An 18,077-nucleotide genomic window follows, 5' to 3' on the forward strand; every position below is an offset into this window, starting at 1 on the left:
TGTGCTGCTGCTCTCTGTCTTTTGTAAATGGAATCCTCCTTTTTTGGGCAAAAGTTTTCTGTCAAGATCATCACAACAAATCTGGTAACAAATGGAAAACACATCTGGAAGATCCCAAAAATGTCATGTTAGGAAACATAAAGGGTTGTGATTTATAGTAAACAAAACTTAGAAACACTAGGTAAAAACTATGTAACCAGACACAAAGTACTTACTATAAATCAAGTCATGAATCACAAATTTGTTAACAAAACAAAATAAAACAAAGAATCCTAACACCTTTAACATATATGTATAATAAAACTCAATATCACATTTTAACTCCACAATCTGCTTTAACCATAAGGCTAAATTAGCTTTTGATAGAAATTTCTGATATCAATGGAATGGATCTTAAAATTCATTTAGCCCAACTTCTTTCTTTTAATTAATTAATGTTTTAGACAGAGGGAAACAGAGGGAGAGAGGGAGAGAAGTGTTGATGTTCTAGAGAAACAGATCAGTTTCCTTTTGCACACCCTCATCTGGAGACCTGTCCCATGACCCAGGCATGTGCCTTGACTGGGAATTGAACCAGTGACTTCTTGCTTTGTGGGACAACACCCAACCCACTGAAACATGCCGGTTAAGGCCCAAATTCTCTCTTAATGTCATCCTTAAATACAATTTTCTAACTGATGCCTGAGTACTCTTAAGTGTGGTCACTCATTTCATGGACTGTCCATTATATGTCCTAGCACTATCACAGAATAAAACCCCTGGAGCTATGAGATAGTATTACCCTTTCTTATGGGAATACTCTTTACAACCTCACCTGTCTTCTGGATAGAAGCCTTTAAAAAATTTGAGGTTTTTCTCATGTCATCACCACATCTCTTTTTATATGAAACTTTTCCAATTTATATACTTACTGGTTTGAAGTTTAGTGTTTAAAAAATCCTAATTACCTACCTCCTCTCTATATTCTCAAATGTACCTACATGTTAACTTTTATTTCTTGTATCTGAACATACTAGTCAGTATAGAGATCCCACCATGTACTTGATATTAGTTATAATTTATACACTATTAGTGTGATTTCAGCTCATAACATTTTTTATATGAAGTAAGAAAGAAAAGTAATACTTAGTGATCTTAACATGGAAAGGACATTGTTCAGAATCTTTATAGATGTTACTTTGTAGCTGAAAAAATTCAAGGCAAATGCCATCTTTTCAATTTTTTAAAAGATTTTATTTATTTATTTTTAGAGAAAGGAAGGGGGGAAGAAAGAGAGGGAGGGAAACATCAATGTGTGGTTGCCTCTTGCTCACCCCCTATTAGGGACCTGGCCTGCAACTTAGGTCTGTGCCCTAGACTGGGAATCAAACCAGCCACACTTTGGTTTGGAGGCTGACAATCCACTGAGCCATGCAGCCAGGGCTGTCTTTTTAATTTTACCAATTAAGAAATAAAAGCCCAGAGTGCTACAAATAATACAACGTCATCTCAAAGAGTGACTGAGATACAAGAATTTTAACATAACTCTGCATGACTACAAATTTCACACTATTACCTTTGTGCCAAAAATCAGTATTTTCTATCATAGATGTTAAATTCATAGTCACATTTAACCTACTAATAGTTTTCAAAATTTTTAAAGTCATATTTTCAAGATGATTTTAAACAAATGCTTAAAATTAGCCTTTTTATTTTTATTTTTAAATATTTTAATTTATTGAGTTAGAGAGAGATAGAAACATTGATTTGTTGTTCCACTTGTTCATGCATTGGTTGATACTTGTATGTGCCCTGACTGGGAATCTAACCCCCAACCTTGGCATATCAGGATGATGCTCTAACCAACTGATCTACCTGGCCAGGGCTAGCCTTTTCATTTACACTTGATAATATGTATAATATTTTTAGATAATATTTCAAAATAATTATTACCATGTGTTTTTTGCATTATTGAGAATTTATCACTGTTAATATCTTGACTATATTCAGTATTTTCTGCTGATTCTAATGATATTTACTCCATATCTACATTTATGCAATTTAAATGTGACTTTGAAACAAGTATAGAATTATTTTTATCATTCCACAAAACTTGTTTTAATCCCTCTAACACATTTGTATACTGTTTATTAATTAGAAATGGATTTGTTGAACTTAATAATAATGAGATTACAAATACTAAACCCAGTTTACTCCCTTGTAATAATTTGTAAGGTCTGATCAAGTGTCTCTTTAAACTAGAATATTACTTACTTATCCACAATTTGGTGTAGAATGTAAAGTACTTTAAACTGACTACACATTTGATTAGAATTACTCCCAGTGTTATTTGGAAATATTTTCAGTCTGACCAGGGCTTTATAAAATTATTGTTTACACAATAATTCAAATTACTATGAAATTTGACTGAGAAGAAATAAAGTTCAATAAATCTTGAAAATTACCACCTATCATAAGTAATGCTATCACTTCTCTTTCTTCCCCTTCCATCTGATTATATATATTCCCATCATAAGCTCTTATGTCCTTGTATGAAATGCATTTATTTCCAAATAGATAAAAAATAGATAAATAAATACACTTCCATAATAAGGTTTAAGTTGTCCCATAGATACTGATTATATCTTTTTCCCCAGTTTTCTTAACTGTGAAGTGGGGAAAACAAAAGGTTGTTGGAAGATTAATTTAGTTAACACATGTTAACAAATTAGAACACTATCTTTCAAAGAACAATTTAAGAAATTAAGCATTGGGATTTGGTCATTATTTCATAAGTAATATGACTACAGTAAACCATGAAGCATGACAGGATCAGATTAGCGTTTTAAATAACAAAATAAACCATTCTGTTCAGCCTTTTCACCAAGTACTTTTTCTAAACCTTCCATGTGGTAATGCGGAACTTCTATTTCCCAAACTCAGCGTGCTTCTTTGTAAAATTGTGCCTTTTGCACATACTTTTCTGATTGTGAGTTTCCTCTTCTCCCACCCTTTAATTATTTGCCTTTTCAAACTCCAGTGTTTTTTTTGTAGGTCAAAAATAGCTCCTCTATGACTCTTTGCTAAGTTAATTCAGACAAAAATTTGCAGGTTATTTTTCTGTGCATATTTACATGTTTTCTTATATTTATTTGTGATAGACCTTATCAAATTGTGAGTTATTAGATTCATAAATACATTATTATGACTCCTGTCTTTCTTATAAAGTTAAATTCTTCTCATTCTAGAAACTGTAGCATAGCTAGGTATTACTATAACCTAGCCCACAGACTGACATTGGAAGATGCTTAACAGGAGTACTGTCCCTGCTATCTCTGTCCATAGTGAAATAAAAGAGTTTTTTCTCCTTGGTAGATGTGTTACTGCTTTGTTCTGCTATGATTGTAAGACAGGACTCTAAGCAAAGAGAAACAGAGCAGCTAATCAAAAATAGGTTTCAAGTCAATTACTGCTTTATCTGAGGGCTTCAAGATCACGGTTACCTAGATCACCACTTCCAGAGAAACATAAATCTATTTACATTTCTCTGTTCGCTCCCCAAAGCTTTTAAAATTAAGATCTTCATTCAGAGAAGACCTAGATATCTGTATTTACATGTGCCTAAAGAGGTAAACTATCCCATTTTTGTACATCTGACATTTTCTTATATGTTGCCATATATACATTATGGAAAAATACAAGGTCAGGCACAAATAATACCCCTTTTTAAATACAGAATCTTTCTTACAAAATCATAAGCATGTAATTCTGTAACATAACAATATCACACTCAAGCACACTATATGACATTTTAGGTGAAATGTTCAAATTAAAACTATAAGTGATTACACCCTTGTTATTACCCTACCAACCACAGTCAAGCAGGCTTTACTTCTGCAGGGCCCTGTATATCCAGAGATCCAAGCACACAAGGACTTTTAATGCTTCTAATGTTATGTAAAAGCTCCTACAGGTACACTACATCAATGCTCAAATAAGTGCATTCACATATGAACAAATACATTTAAATAAGATTATATTTTAAAGGATAAGTAAAACACTCAGTTTTACTTATTACAACACACCCCGATTATTTTCAGAATTATTAGTCTTTCTTTAGGACAGAAATCCAGGTCTGGGTATGGAAGTGGTAGAGAGAGATGTCAACAATCTGTTGAAAAATTCATTCAGGAGAACTTTTTATGTGATATACAATTTTAGTCTTGAAATCTTTCTACACTTTCTACTCTCTCTTATATGTATAAATTAACTAGTTTGAAGATAGACTGCATCAAATAGTTAACAGTAGCGAGTGTGACTATGAGAATCTAATGGTCAGGAGATTCTGAAAATGCAAACAGAGAGTAATGGTTGGCCGTGGCTTGGCCTTCTCCAATTGACTGCTGTAATAAAGAGCCATTTTTCTACCTTGTTCCTAAATTTTCTTCCTCCCGCCAAGTGTTGCTCAATCAGGTTTAATGCTGAGTGGAAAGAAATCTGTTCTTTGCTCACAGCTTTCTCTGACTCCACAGCCTTTCTTGGTCAAACAGCATTAATATTATTTTAATTCTAATTTACAGTATCTGTGGCGTTATGCTCCTTATATTTTACCTAACCAACAGGTAGCTGTATTCATATCAGCTATGGGAGAAAGGGTCCATTTTACCTTCTTACTACATTGTCTGTTTACAATACTTATTCTTAACATTACTAAGGGTTTTCAAAGAGGTGCACATAAACTTTTTGAATATCTTATAATTCTATAAATGCAGATGTTTGAATGTAACCCTTTCCTCTTGTTTACTGTCTTGCATTTGTATCAACTCACCCAAATTAAAAGCAGAGAGTCATTTGGTGAGCCTGTTTCTATAAAGAGTAGATGCTAAGAAGTATACTTGGTGAACAAGAGCTGGGTTATACCAACTGCTAATCACACTGGGTTAAAGGATGCAGGGATCAGGGGAACCAGTGGTCCTCCGGGATATGGGATCTTTTCCCAAACTACAAGACTTAAATCATATTCAGGCACAGTAATTATTATTAGTTCTCCCTTAGGATAATACATAAATACATTATTATTTCCCAAAGGTCTGCTGCATGCTTTGATATGGAATTATGTTTATGTACCGCTTAGTGCTTAAAACCCCTTTCCCACTGATATTCAAAGCTGCCTTTGGGAAAATAAATACCATAAACATATGAGAAGATAAAAAGACTAATAGAGAGAATAATTTATGTACAATTTTATAGCTAATGGAGGGTGACATCAGTATCTGAATCTGGATATCTCTGGTTCTACACTTCATATACTTAACCATGATGTCACTGTCACAGGTGTGCACAGGTAACCAGGTTCTTAGTGATCGAGGACAAAGAATTGAACCAAACACACAAAGTTTATAGCATAAAGAAAGAGGGGAGGTTTATTAAGTGATAGTACACACCACAGGACACGGGAGTGGGCCAGCTCTGAGCAGAGGAAAAAAAGAAGGGCACGTGGGCTGGGGGATTCTATTCTTCTAGGGGCAGAAGCCTCCCTGCTAGTCTTTGGCGGGTTTTTCCTGTGCAGGTACAAGGAGTTGGATTTCAAAGCTACTGCGCATGCGTGGTTTCCCATGACTTTCTTGATTGGCTACTGGAGAAGGGAGTCCCACAATGTTATTTCATTATAATGATGTTATAATGAATCAGGGGTAGCGCGCAGGCGCATTCTATGATTCAGTTATCCCAGAAAGCAGGAACAACCCGTCTTAGGGGGTCTTTGTCATGTATAGATGTTTTCTACCTCAGCCCTGCGGGGCCTCTGGAGCTCTCTTCCTGACTACCTCCTGCCTCATCACCAAGATTTAAAAATTAAGTATGCCTGAATTAAAGTCTATATTCTTTCTTAGACATAGGGGTTAGTTTCATGGATTAGAATGGCAATATCCAAAATGACCAGTAAGTATCTTTATAATCTGGCCTTTGCTATCTCTTTGGCATCTGTTTCTTCTATAAAGCTCATCTTCGAGTTACCTTGAGTCTCAACCAGTCTATACTTCTTTTTTTTCCTTTTTTTTAAACTATCAGATTCTGTTTCATGTTTATATTTCAACTTCTAATGCTCTCCGCATCTCTCTCACACCTGTCTTCTCATTTTCTACTCATTTTACGGTTACAGGTGGAATGTCACTGCCTCAAAGATGACTTTATTTTTACTTTAAATTATGCTTATGTGTTACATTTCTACTGCACTTTGCATTTCTTCAGTCTCTCATATTGTTAAATATTTATGAAATGACTATGATGCCAGTTGTAATCTATATATACCTCATTGGTATATAAATGAGGATATAAAACTCATTGATTATGATATAACTGGTGCCCTCTGGACTTATGGAATGAATCCTTATTCCAACAATTGCTAAACTATACACACAATAAATATAATAATGTAAAACTGATATAATTGCAGCTTGAGTCATTAATGCCCTATGAGCAGAGGTAAGACCACAACTACTTCTACTGAATAAACTATATATTTTCTCAATAGTTCATTTCCAAAAGAGAAAAGGTAAGGTACTTTCTGGGGTTAATGACAATGTCTTATGTTATGATTTTGGTGTAGGTTACATGGACTACACATTTGTTCAAACTTACCTAACTGTCTGATGCAGACCCCAGCTCGTGGGGTCCAAGACATTGTGGATGGGGTAGAGAACTTCACATGGACTATTGAGTCCAGTGGAGGAAAAGGGCAGGTGGCTTCCCTCTCAAGGGGAGCAAAAGCCACAGCCTCTGCCATTTCTTTTTCTGGGCACATTACACAATGGTCCTCATTTACTATGCACAGGATCGCTTCAGGTGGTTACCTTTCATAGAAAACAAAGGAGCCAATGCTGCTAATCACATCACAGGAGAAGGATATTTGCAAATGAAAAGGGAAAAGTGGTTGAACCAGTTACACTCATCCTTGGAAAGTTTAGCATGGATTTTAGGAAGTTACTTTGCAGTAAATGTCCTCAATTCAGGGTGAGGGAGTTTTAGCAAAAGCAAGTCTCAAAGAGGCCTGGGCATCTGTTGATTCCCCACTGGAGAACCTATCCTTGGGGGTGGGTCCTGTGCATCTCCGAGTGAGAGCTGGGCCCACGCCACACAGAACGGTCCACTTAAGATCAGTTGATTCACTGTATTTCATTATACCTCAAAAATACATTCATACATAATACAAATCTAAAATTTGTTTAAAATGTAACAATTCATTGGTGTCTTAATGACAGAAGTAACACACTGGCATTATCTGAGAAGAAAAATTTAAAAAATGAGGAAGGGCATACTGGATAATTAACTGGGACAATAGATGTAAATGAAGAATGTGTCAGGCAAATGTAGATAGATGGGGCAAAAATTTCAGCATTGTTCAGATTGTCTCTATTATTTTCATCACACAATTGTTGCTTGAGTGAAGTTACTCATAACCTACTCTAAGACCTATTACCACCACTACTTAATGTATTTAAGGTACTTAAATATTTACCTTAGCTGAGAACTTCTCCCTTAGGACATATATGACTTAATATTCACATGAATCTCAAATCTACCATGCTCAAATTAAATTCATTAATGTAATCAAAATTGCTACCAATCCTGAATTCTTTGTCAAGGAAATAATGCCAAAATTGTCTAGTTTTCCAAAAGAGAAAAAATTACACTTTACGGATAGTAAAAGTATGAACTGAGTAATCGGTGAATGCAGAAATGTTAGTCTGTGTGTTTAGCTATGGATGTAAGTTCCTAAGATAAACAAGCAAAAAGTAGGGAGAAAGTCTCTGAGCACACATATCAAAGACCTTTTTTTTCCAGATAGCTTTTGAGAAAGGAAATATCCCATAGTTCTTAGATAGTATTTATTTTAAAAGATGAGAAATACATAGCTGGTAAAGTAGTGTGATATATAAGTAACATTTCACAGTAGATAGGAAATGTAAAATTAGTAAAAATGTCAAAATGAACTTATTTATAAATTATTTACTAATCGATTTATTAACATGTCTATTCTTGGGAAAATATATATTAAAGTCAGAGAAATATAATTTAAAACAATAAATTCATTGAGTACTTATGTGAGAAACATTTTAATAGAGGGCACTTACACTGAGAAGATATAAAAAAGTTGTAAAATAAAGGTTAAAATAAATAACATTTTTAGTAATCATTGTAAGGTTTTCTTAGACCCCGCCAAGGAAATAAACTGCCAATTAGCTATGGAAACAGGCAGATAAGTTTTATTTTGGTAGTTTGTGTTCCTGGGTGACATTTTCTACACCCGGAGAAAGGGCTAAGAAAAGACCGCTAGAGAAGGAAAGGGTGGGAGTTTTATGTGGCTTGACTTCGTGCGGGAGCCAAGGATTGGTTCTTGGTGAATAAAGAAGCTACATATTGGTGGCTCCTGGTCTGACATCACCACCTCTTCTGGGTCAGAGTTCAGTTGCCATATTACTTGTAGTCCAAATGGCGGCCATATTTGTAGTCCAAACGCTGTGATTGTAATTAGGTTCCCACTTGTCCTACCCTGCCCATACTGACAATCATTATGTGCTAATGTAGCATAAGTGGCATTTTAGCAATCTCATGTTTGGGATGCAAGGGCTTCAGCAGTTATTCTTAAGTGAGTTTTTTATTTGTTTAAAATATTTACTGTAAATATATTTGATATTGCCAGTGTAAGTCTTTTGAAGCAAGACACACCAAATTTAACTAAAAGAAAAAAGTAGCAAAGAAACTTCAAGGAAAAAGTAACAAATGAAAAGTGAAATCTTGGGAGGCAAGGAAAGAATGTTAAGTCTAATGAAAAAATTCTACTTGATCTGGTGACTCTCCAGATCTTTATTCATTGAATTAGGCTATTTGCCATCTCCTGGAGAAAGACATTCAGTCTTTGCTGGTATAATTCCCAAACTCGCAACTAAGCAGCACCTTCAAAGGCTGTCCCATCCCCTCATTAGGCCTTAAATTTCTGGGTCATGTGATATGTACAAAGATAGTGGATGCTATAACCATGTGCCCACAGCTGTACCACCACTGCTGTAAAGTTTGATGTGATATTTTGTAACACAAAATATCTGGATTTGGTGGATCAATTACTTTGTAAAGACTCGGTTAGTTTTCCTGGCTGACATCCTGAAAACAAAGAAGATAATCTCATGTAGAATATCAGCTGAATATGTGTAAATTCCAATAATGATGAATTGATGATTCTTTCAGGGTGAAAGAAGTCCAGTGTAATGAATTTGCCACTAAGTGGCTGGTTGGTCTCCATGTTTCTGAAAGGTTGGTCATTTAGCAGCAGTAATAAGAAGAGTAGTAACCTAGGTGTGATCCCATGCAGTTGGGCCCATGCAAAACCTCCAACTCTATTTCCATGTTTACTGCTTGCATTTAGCATTTGTCTAGCACTGGAGATGACCAATGACAGGCAATGACTTCTAGTCAAGCCATTCTAATTGGTTGTTTCATGTTACTACCATATTTAATGGTTTTTTTTGGTAGATATTAATTGTAAATATAAACATCTTTGCACTTGATCCTCTGCTTTGGGTCAGCTTCATGTCTCTTCCCCAGATCTTTTCCCATCCAGCCTCCTGACCAATTAGTCTTTCACAACTTCCTAGGAGTCTATATTATATTCTTACTTCAAGTAATTTTTTAACACAAATTGGATGATTAGGTACACCATGTAAAGCTATAATTATTGGGTGCACCAGCCCTTACTAGAAGTTCCAAATATCAGGTGGATATTCCATTCCTTCACTACTATGTATCAGAGACAAACTTAAGTGGTACTAGAGTGTAGAGGTGATCCCTTTTAAGGTTGCACTGACACAGGTGAAGCTTGACTTGTTACCTTTTCCCTTAGCTGGTCATAAGAAACCATCCAGAGGAAATAGGTGTGATTTGAAAGGGAAGTAAAGGTATAAGAGCTATAGGGGACCTGGGATACTGGCTTGTAGAGATTGCTTGTGTGTGTGGCACTGCTGGTACTGATCCAAGGTATATTGTTTCCATCTTACAAAGAATTTGTGAGGGGGCCACATGACTTTGTTGATCAGACAGAATTTATAGAGTAATGGGCAGTTTGACAGAATAATCACATTTTCTTCCATGGTCAGATGCTCTGTATCTCTGGTACCTGCCAAGGATAAGTAGAATTTTTTTTTAAAGTTAGTTTTTAGATTGCTTCATGTTACATTAAATGCTACTTTACTAAGGATGCTATTTCTTCTTTTCCAGGTCAACTTAGAAGTTACATCAAATGAGTCAGAAAATAATATGTGTCCAATATAAAGTACATGGGAAGGGACTTTCTCTGCCTTGATGCAAAGAACAAAGTGTCTTCTTAAGACTCCCAATGACTCATTCTGTTTGGAGATCGGTGGAGGAGACAAGGGAAAACGTTCAGTAAAAAAATTTCAGGAGAAGCTTGTAAAGGAAAACACAGGGTAGAAACTTTGTTTCCACTACCACTAAAAAAAGATACTAGAGAAACAGAACTAGGATCACAGCAAGAAATATGAGTGAAGCCAGACCATCTGACAAACACTTCCAGCCCATTCTCCACACTGTCCCATTAAATAGCACATTTAATCACAAACCTTTGGTCACTCTGTCAAGAATCTTAAAAGGACACAGTTTCTGCAGCACTCACTGAAACTTGGTAAATACTTTTATTTAAAAATCAGCAATAAACATGCTGAAAGGTATTTATTTTATTTAATTAAAATAAGTCTAATATAAATTATCTTTGAGAATTTTTTAACAGCTCTTCATTCCCCTTGAGCTAATTGGAGGTGTGCTAGGGTATCATAAAACCAGGGTTAGCAGTCATTTCCGAGTTGAACCTGTAGCACACATCACTCACTGTAACTGCCTCATAAAGTGTTTCCCAGACAAGGTAGAGCTAAAGGAGTTCATCAACACCAAGCCCTTATTGTATGAAATGTTAGAGGTACTTATTTAGGAAAAAGAAGAAAATCAAAACTATGAACCTTAAAATGACAACAAACTCACAACAATCAACAATTGAATCTAAAAACCAAAAACAAAAACAAACCAAGAAAACAGCTAGAACAGTAGAGTCATAGATATGGAGATCATTTGGAAGGTTTTCGGCTGGAAAGGGGAAGGGAGAGTATAAAGGAGACGGTGCAAAGATTAAGAATAATTCGCCCTGGCTGATGTGGCTCAGTGGATTGAGTGCTGGCCTGTGAACCAAAGGGCCGCAGATTTGATTCCCAATCAGGGCATATGCCTGGGTTACAGGCAAGGTCTCTAGTAGGGGGTGCTTGAGATGCAACCACATATCAATATTTCTCTTTCTCCCTCCTTTCTTTTCTCTAAAAATAAATAAATAAGTAAAATCTTTCTTTTTTAAAGGATGCATAATTGGGTAGGTGCAAAATAGACAGGGATGTTAAGAATAGTATAGACAATGGAGAAGCTAAAGAAGTTACCTGCATAAACCATGGGCATTAACTAAGGGGGGGAGATTACTGGAGGGAAGGGGGGCACTGGGTGGAGGAGGGCAAAGGGGAAAAAATTGGAACAAGTGTAATCAATAAACTGTAAGCATAATAAAATATACTTTAGACAATTAAAAAAAACTTATTCCCTGACAAAAACAATAAAAGTAAAAAATAAAAATCAGCAATGTAGAATAAAATATTCCCAGGCTGGATGTAATAAGAAGGAAGAATATTGTTTCTTGCAGGATGAGGAATACTCTCACATTTCTTAACTCCCTTGCCTCTCACTTCCTATCACCTGTTTGGGAGATGTTTAGTCCCTTGTATGTGCTTGGAACATACAAAAAGCATAACTACGTGTCCTTATTTTCTCCTAACATGAACACTTATTTTGCTGAACATTTAACAGAAATCTTGGCCAGCAGAGGGCAGCCCACAGCCTGTGAAAAAGCAAAGTGCCAGAGCTGAGGTCAACAGCTCAGCAAATGGCTACTTCAAGAAAAGATCTAGTGAACACTCCCAGGAGATTCAAAATTTATTCATCCTATTTCCTCCTTTTACCTCATTATAGAGAGTGTTGAAGAGTGGAGCTGTGGGCAGGAGAAAAGGCTCTCACAAAGGTGACTACAAAGGGGAGCTCCTGGAGGGAGGGGAGAGAGACAGCTGAAGGAGAGGTGAAGAGTAAGGATGTGGGCAGCCTGAGAGCAGTGAGATCAAGAAAAGTGAAGGCAGGCACAGGGCAGGGCTCTAGGAGGAGTATGGGCCGCAATCAGAGAGGGGGAAGCTCAATAGTGAAGTGGGTAGTTGGATGAGGGCGCAGCAGTCCAGGGCTAGATCCACAGAGGGCAGATATGCAGGAAGGGGTGGGACAGGGCTACACAGGTCTGGTGGGAACAAGAAGGTGGACCAAAAAGAGATTGGCACTCAGACTGTGCGATTTTTCAGTGGCAACTTCGCTTGCTTGCAGGAGCCCAGCTGCAAGGCCACAGACAACAAAACTTGCCGCTGCCTTTTTCAGGGCTTTCCTGTGTTCCTACTACCCAAGATTTCCCAGAAGCACTGCAACTGCCAGGCCTCACTCCTCCAGCCTTCCACACCTCCTCATTGGTGGAGACAACCACTTCCTCTAGCCAATTACTCATCCTAACACCTGACTCCACCTCTTAGTCCCAGTCCTGGAATTATACAATTGGTCAGAAGTGGAAGAGCCCTGGTCCCCCTCTCACCTCAGCACATTCTGTTGGCCAAGTTGGGAAGAAGCCTGTGACTTAGGTACTGTGTATTGAGCACATGGGGCAGATGCTCACTAATCAGGAACTTGGTTGGCCGCAGGCATGAGCAAGGCCCCTCATTTTTGTTCATTTTAATGGTATATAACTGTATATTGCATATGACATGGCTTTGCTAAACTACTAGTGATCTACAATGTGATTCTCTTACTGGGTTTAACCATAAGTTCCACTTGGTATCTTTTCACTACTAATATTCTATCTAATACATCAGAGACTGCCAGGCTATATGGCCCAAACTGTTGGGCTGTGTACTTAACCAAGACTGGCTTCATAACGCTTTCTCACTTTGGACCTAACTCAAAGCCTAACTCAAAGTCTTACTAGTCACTTGATAAATGGTTTGGAGATGTAATCCCAAATGTGAAATATGTTGTATCTAATCCATGAAATAAACCACAAACTGTGCTTTATTTTTGTGGTGTGAGGTGTGAGATGCAAACATTCATCTTTTATTTTGTAATACGTTTGAGACTAACTTCTTAAATTTATTGATGAGACCTAAGCTACATTTAGCTTAGGCTGTGAAGGCCAGTCACCACTGGACTTCTCAGTAATGCTGGCACCTCTCTTATCAATGCATTTCTTTTGGATTCACTTAATCAAATGTCCTATAGTGCCTTCCATATAACATAGTTGGGTAGTGGTTTATGGACATTTTACAATCTGTTCACAATATCATGCCTAGATCTCTGAGCATTTTGAAACATTTTACCTCAAAGAAGATGGCATTTCTAGCATTTTTCTTTCATTCAGTATGGATCATCATTTTCCCAAGCTTTCAAGAGCCAAAGTAACTACAGATTAATACTGTCTTCCAAGTTTCTTGCTAAGAAGTTAAATCTTATGTCATAGAGGATTGCTCCCATATCAACAAAATTTCTACATCAGATTTTCAATTAATTCCAACATTGTTGTTGCCATTTTATTTTCTTTTGCTTTTTAATCTGAGTTTTTAAATTTTTCAGGTATGCCACCTCAGATGACTCCATTTTATGCCTCTGTGTCCCACACTTTTCCAAACAAGACCTTGAACTTGGTGTAGAGGACTTATAAGTTTTGAGAATTTCTTATTACCCAGAGTTTTGTTACTTTTAAGTATTCTCCAGTCTTCAAATATGGTAGGTAAGAATTGATTACATTCTTTCAAGAAAGCCCTCTTTAAGGTAATGCCTCCAGCTTTACTTTATTTTTTAACAGTTTATAAAACAGTTTATTGTCATGGAAACAATGATTAATTAACATCTTTTTTGTTTGTTTGGAGAGTTATACTTTATTTTTCCCCCTTTCTCTTTCTTTTTTAAAATCGTTGTTCAAGTACAGTTGTCTCCATTTCCCCTCTACCACTCTCCCCTGCTCCACCCCCACCTCCCACCCTCAATCCTATGCCCCTTTGTCTTTGTCCTTGAGTCCTTTATACATGTTCCTTGATGCCTCTTCCCTCTCTTTCCTTCATGCCCTCTTCCCCCCCACCTCAGGTCATTGTCAGTTTGTTCTTCATTTCAATGTCTCTGGTTATATTTGGCAGCTTATCTTTAAATGATGGATTGATAATGGTCTTATTTCATTGTCTTTCTCCATTGCATCAATGGACCCCAGCATGGTCAAACAAATCTTTGGTTCTAAAAATTATTAATAATGTTTATGGTTTGCATAGGCTTCTCCAAATGCATCTGTGACATCTCTCTCTTTTGTCTATTTTGTTCCCAACACTTTGTCTTTCTAACTGTCTTTAAACAACCTGATCTTCTCTCTACTCCCCATTTTTTATTAGTATTTCCTTTGTATGGCTTTTTCTTTCCCAACTTTTCAAATATATTTTTATTATATTTGAGACCTCTGTTCATGGATAATGTGATCACATTATCTAGAGTAGCCCCATCCTCTGTTCTCTCAGAGCTCCTCATCAATTTTTTATATCACATTTTCAGAATGTGAAATTATTTGCTCAGTATATAGGTTAAATAATTTATTTTATACAACTTCTCAATTGTCTACTCCCCACTAGATACACATTATATGAAACTAAGGGCCTGCCTATGTGCATCAATCTTATTGGTTACTATATTCTTAGAACCTACTGCCATGCCTAGGCCATAAAAGAATTCTTATATGCATTCTCTAAATCAATCTTCTTTAATTAAGCTTTTGGCTGAGCTATTGTGTGATTGGTAGCCTACGTTCCTTACTACTCCAGAATATGCATTGACTTTGATCTAGAAACAATTGAAGATAGTTCTTAAATATTAACTAAAATTCACACAAAGACTTTACCTACAAGTGTTGGACCATGAACCAAAGGCATCACTTTCATCTTAAATAGACCTTGTTGACTCAGCATAAAAATAACTATGAGGATGATTCTGAGAACATGCAAATCCAGCTTTTTCTAACTGGATTTTCTTATATTCCTTTGATCTTTCTCTTCTTTATGTTCACTGGAAAATTTTCATCATCTGTCATCAGAATTAATGAAAATAGATACCTAAATGGTCAAATTCTTTTTAGTTTACCCCTCTGGATTCCAACTAAACACTGGTGCTAAACATTTTATTTTAATTCCAAGTTTTAACTTTTCAAGCTTTCAATAAATTAGCTCCGATAGAATTAAATCATACACATGGCATTTTAAAAAGAGTGTCAAAATTATTTTCTGAAATTGCTATGAATATTTCCATTCAACCACTGAGAACACTGAAGTAGAGAAGTTATACAACTTGACAAGGATCAACATAGCTTGCAAGTGGTTGTTCTGGGTTTCAAAACTGAGCAGTATGTTTTGAGATCCAATTGTCTTAAACACTATCTTTATTGCCTCTCTTATAATTTTAGATATATATTTCATCTTACCCAAGACAATGTGAAATAAAAGATAATAAAATGAGTTTAAACAATGAGAAATATGAGCACATGATTAATACTTTCCTTTAAAAGGGAGAAGGTGTGAAATCATGTGGCAGTCAGCTAAATATTGGCTCATGTAGTTCCTGACACTGAGAACACACTTGTCAAAAAGAAAAAAGAAAAAATTTCAAGGGAAAAAATGACATGACACTGAATGACTACAAATTGAGAGAGGTACTCTAGCTGCAGGACAGATTGGTAAAATATGTTGACATGGCTTAATGCCAAAACTATTTGAATCACCAGCAAGCGTAAGATAGTAAGACAATGTTATAATTGTATTATACACCCATAATGAGTAATTCTACATGACATTTCATACAAATATGAGTCATTGCACTTCAAAAAAGGAAAAAAATGACTAATATCACAGTCAACAGTGGCTATAATGATGAGTTATGAGGAAATGCCAGAGCAGAATGTTTCTCTATTTTATAATATAAGTGTGAAATAATCAAAGAATGAGAGAGAGAGCAATAGATATTTTCAAAGAATCACCTTGAATGACATTAAAGAAGTAGATAAAAGAAAAAGGGTAGGGCAATTTTAGATATCATTAAGTCTTCAGGAATGGTGTTTGTGGGAAAAGATATTTAAAAATGTTAGAATGATTCTAGCTAGATATAGTAAAATAATATGCTACAAGAATTGCTAGATGACCTCTGGAAGGCAAATAATGACAGTTTATTCATCTGTGTTTAGAAGACATTTTGCTAGAACCATCTCAGTTTCAAGGTTATGGATTAAAATTCTTTTAATCTTATTGTTCAAGAGATACAGACAGTCCCTTTAATTATATTCTACAAAAGTATTATAGCTTAGTGAAAGAGATAATGGGTCAATAAAAACAGCTCTGATAAAGTTGGTAAGACTAAACAAGATAGTCTGTGGGAGCAAACATAGCAAATAAAATTACATAAAGAGATATTGCATTATTAGGCAAATATATTTTTGAGTAGAAAAAATCTAGTCAATGCTTATGAATGCTTTAAAGATTACAATATAATATTTAGGGGCCAGCCATCTGCAAAGAAGGTTAATGTCTCTTTTTTTGTCTATAAATCTTAAATACGTGTTAAGGAAAGAGCTGTTTTAGAATTTGTGAGAAGTCAAAACTTGGAGAAACCTGTCTCTGATCCTCTTGGTTCTTATGCCATAAATCATTGGGTTCACCATAGGTGGAACAAGGAGGTAGATATTAGCCACAAAGATATGAATGTGAGGAGCCACATGGTGTCCAAACCTGTGAGTAAGGAAGGAGAAAAATGCTGGGGTATAGGCCACTAAGATTACACACACATGGGATCCACAGGTGCCCAAGGTCTTGAGACGAGCAGCCTTGGATGGAAGATGGAAGACAGTGTAAAGAATAGCAGTGTAGGAACATAGGATTAATATGAAATCTAAGCCTCCAGTAAGGAGGGCAGCAGTTAGACTGTATATTCTGTAGATCCTTGTCTCTGCACAGGCAAGCTTGATCAGTGCCATAAATTCACAGTACGTGTGAGGGATGATATTAGTTCTGCAGTAGGGAAGCCATCAAAGCATGAAGGGTTGAGGACTGAAAAGCAAAGCCCCATGGAAGACAATAGGCAGCCCCAAGTTCTTGATGACTGTATTTGTCAGGATGGTAGAATGCCTCAGAGGAATGCAGATTGCTACATAACAATCAAAAGCCATGGCCAAGATAAACCCTGAGGCCATGCTGCAAAGCGAATGAATGAGAAATACTTGTACAAGGCAAACTTCAAAATAGATCTCCCTATCATAGAACCAAAAAATGCCGAGGATTTGGGGCATAGCAGTAGTGGAGGTGATTAAGTCAGCCACAGAGAGCATACAGAGGAAGAAGTACATGGGCTCATACAAGTTGGAATCTGTTCTAATAATAAATAGAATAGATAAATTTCCCAGGACAGCGCTTAGGTAAACAAGGAAGAAGGGCATTGATAGCCAAGTGTGGATGGCTTCCATCCCTGGAATACCAAGGAGAAGAAAGGTACTGGGATGTAAATTGGTATTATTTGTTAGTGACATGATGAAAACTTCTGGCTGCATTCACTTGTGGGATGATAAAAGTTCTTTCATATCCTTTTGTCCATTTAGTTAATGTTATGTTTATTTATTAATTTATATAAAATATTTGATAATATTTTATATCTTAAGGAAAAAGGGTAAATAGGGCCACATACCTAACTTTAGAAATGAACATTTCTAGTAAGGGAGAAACTGGTGCAAACCAATGATTAAATTTCCATGTGATTAATATAGTGAAGTTATATGAATAAGCAGTTTTATGACCCATTAGATAGGGTTATTTATTCCACTTGTATGAATCAGAGGATTCATAGGTAAGATGCATTCTGAACCTTAAAAATAAAGAGAAAATTGTAAGTTAAATAAG

The 18,077-nt window shown here is 36.1% G+C and overlaps 1 protein-coding gene across 1 annotated transcript; it reads right to left on the reverse strand.

The window, feature by feature from the left end:
* Positions 1 to 16,765: 16,765 nt before the first annotated feature.
* LOC123819221 (putative olfactory receptor 52P1) lies at positions 16,766 to 17,710 on the reverse strand. Its single transcript, XM_045839535.1, is given in 1 exon segment — positions 16,766 to 17,710. A coding segment is annotated over 1 exon segment (945 nt).
* Between the last annotated feature and the right edge of the window lie 367 nt (positions 17,711 to 18,077).

Source organism: Phyllostomus hastatus, unplaced genomic scaffold, assembly GCF_019186645.2.
Source record: "Phyllostomus hastatus isolate PE091 unplaced genomic scaffold, TTU_PhHast_1.1 phas_contig_304, whole genome shotgun sequence".
Taxonomy (NCBI): domain Eukaryota; kingdom Metazoa; phylum Chordata; class Mammalia; order Chiroptera; family Phyllostomidae; genus Phyllostomus; species Phyllostomus hastatus.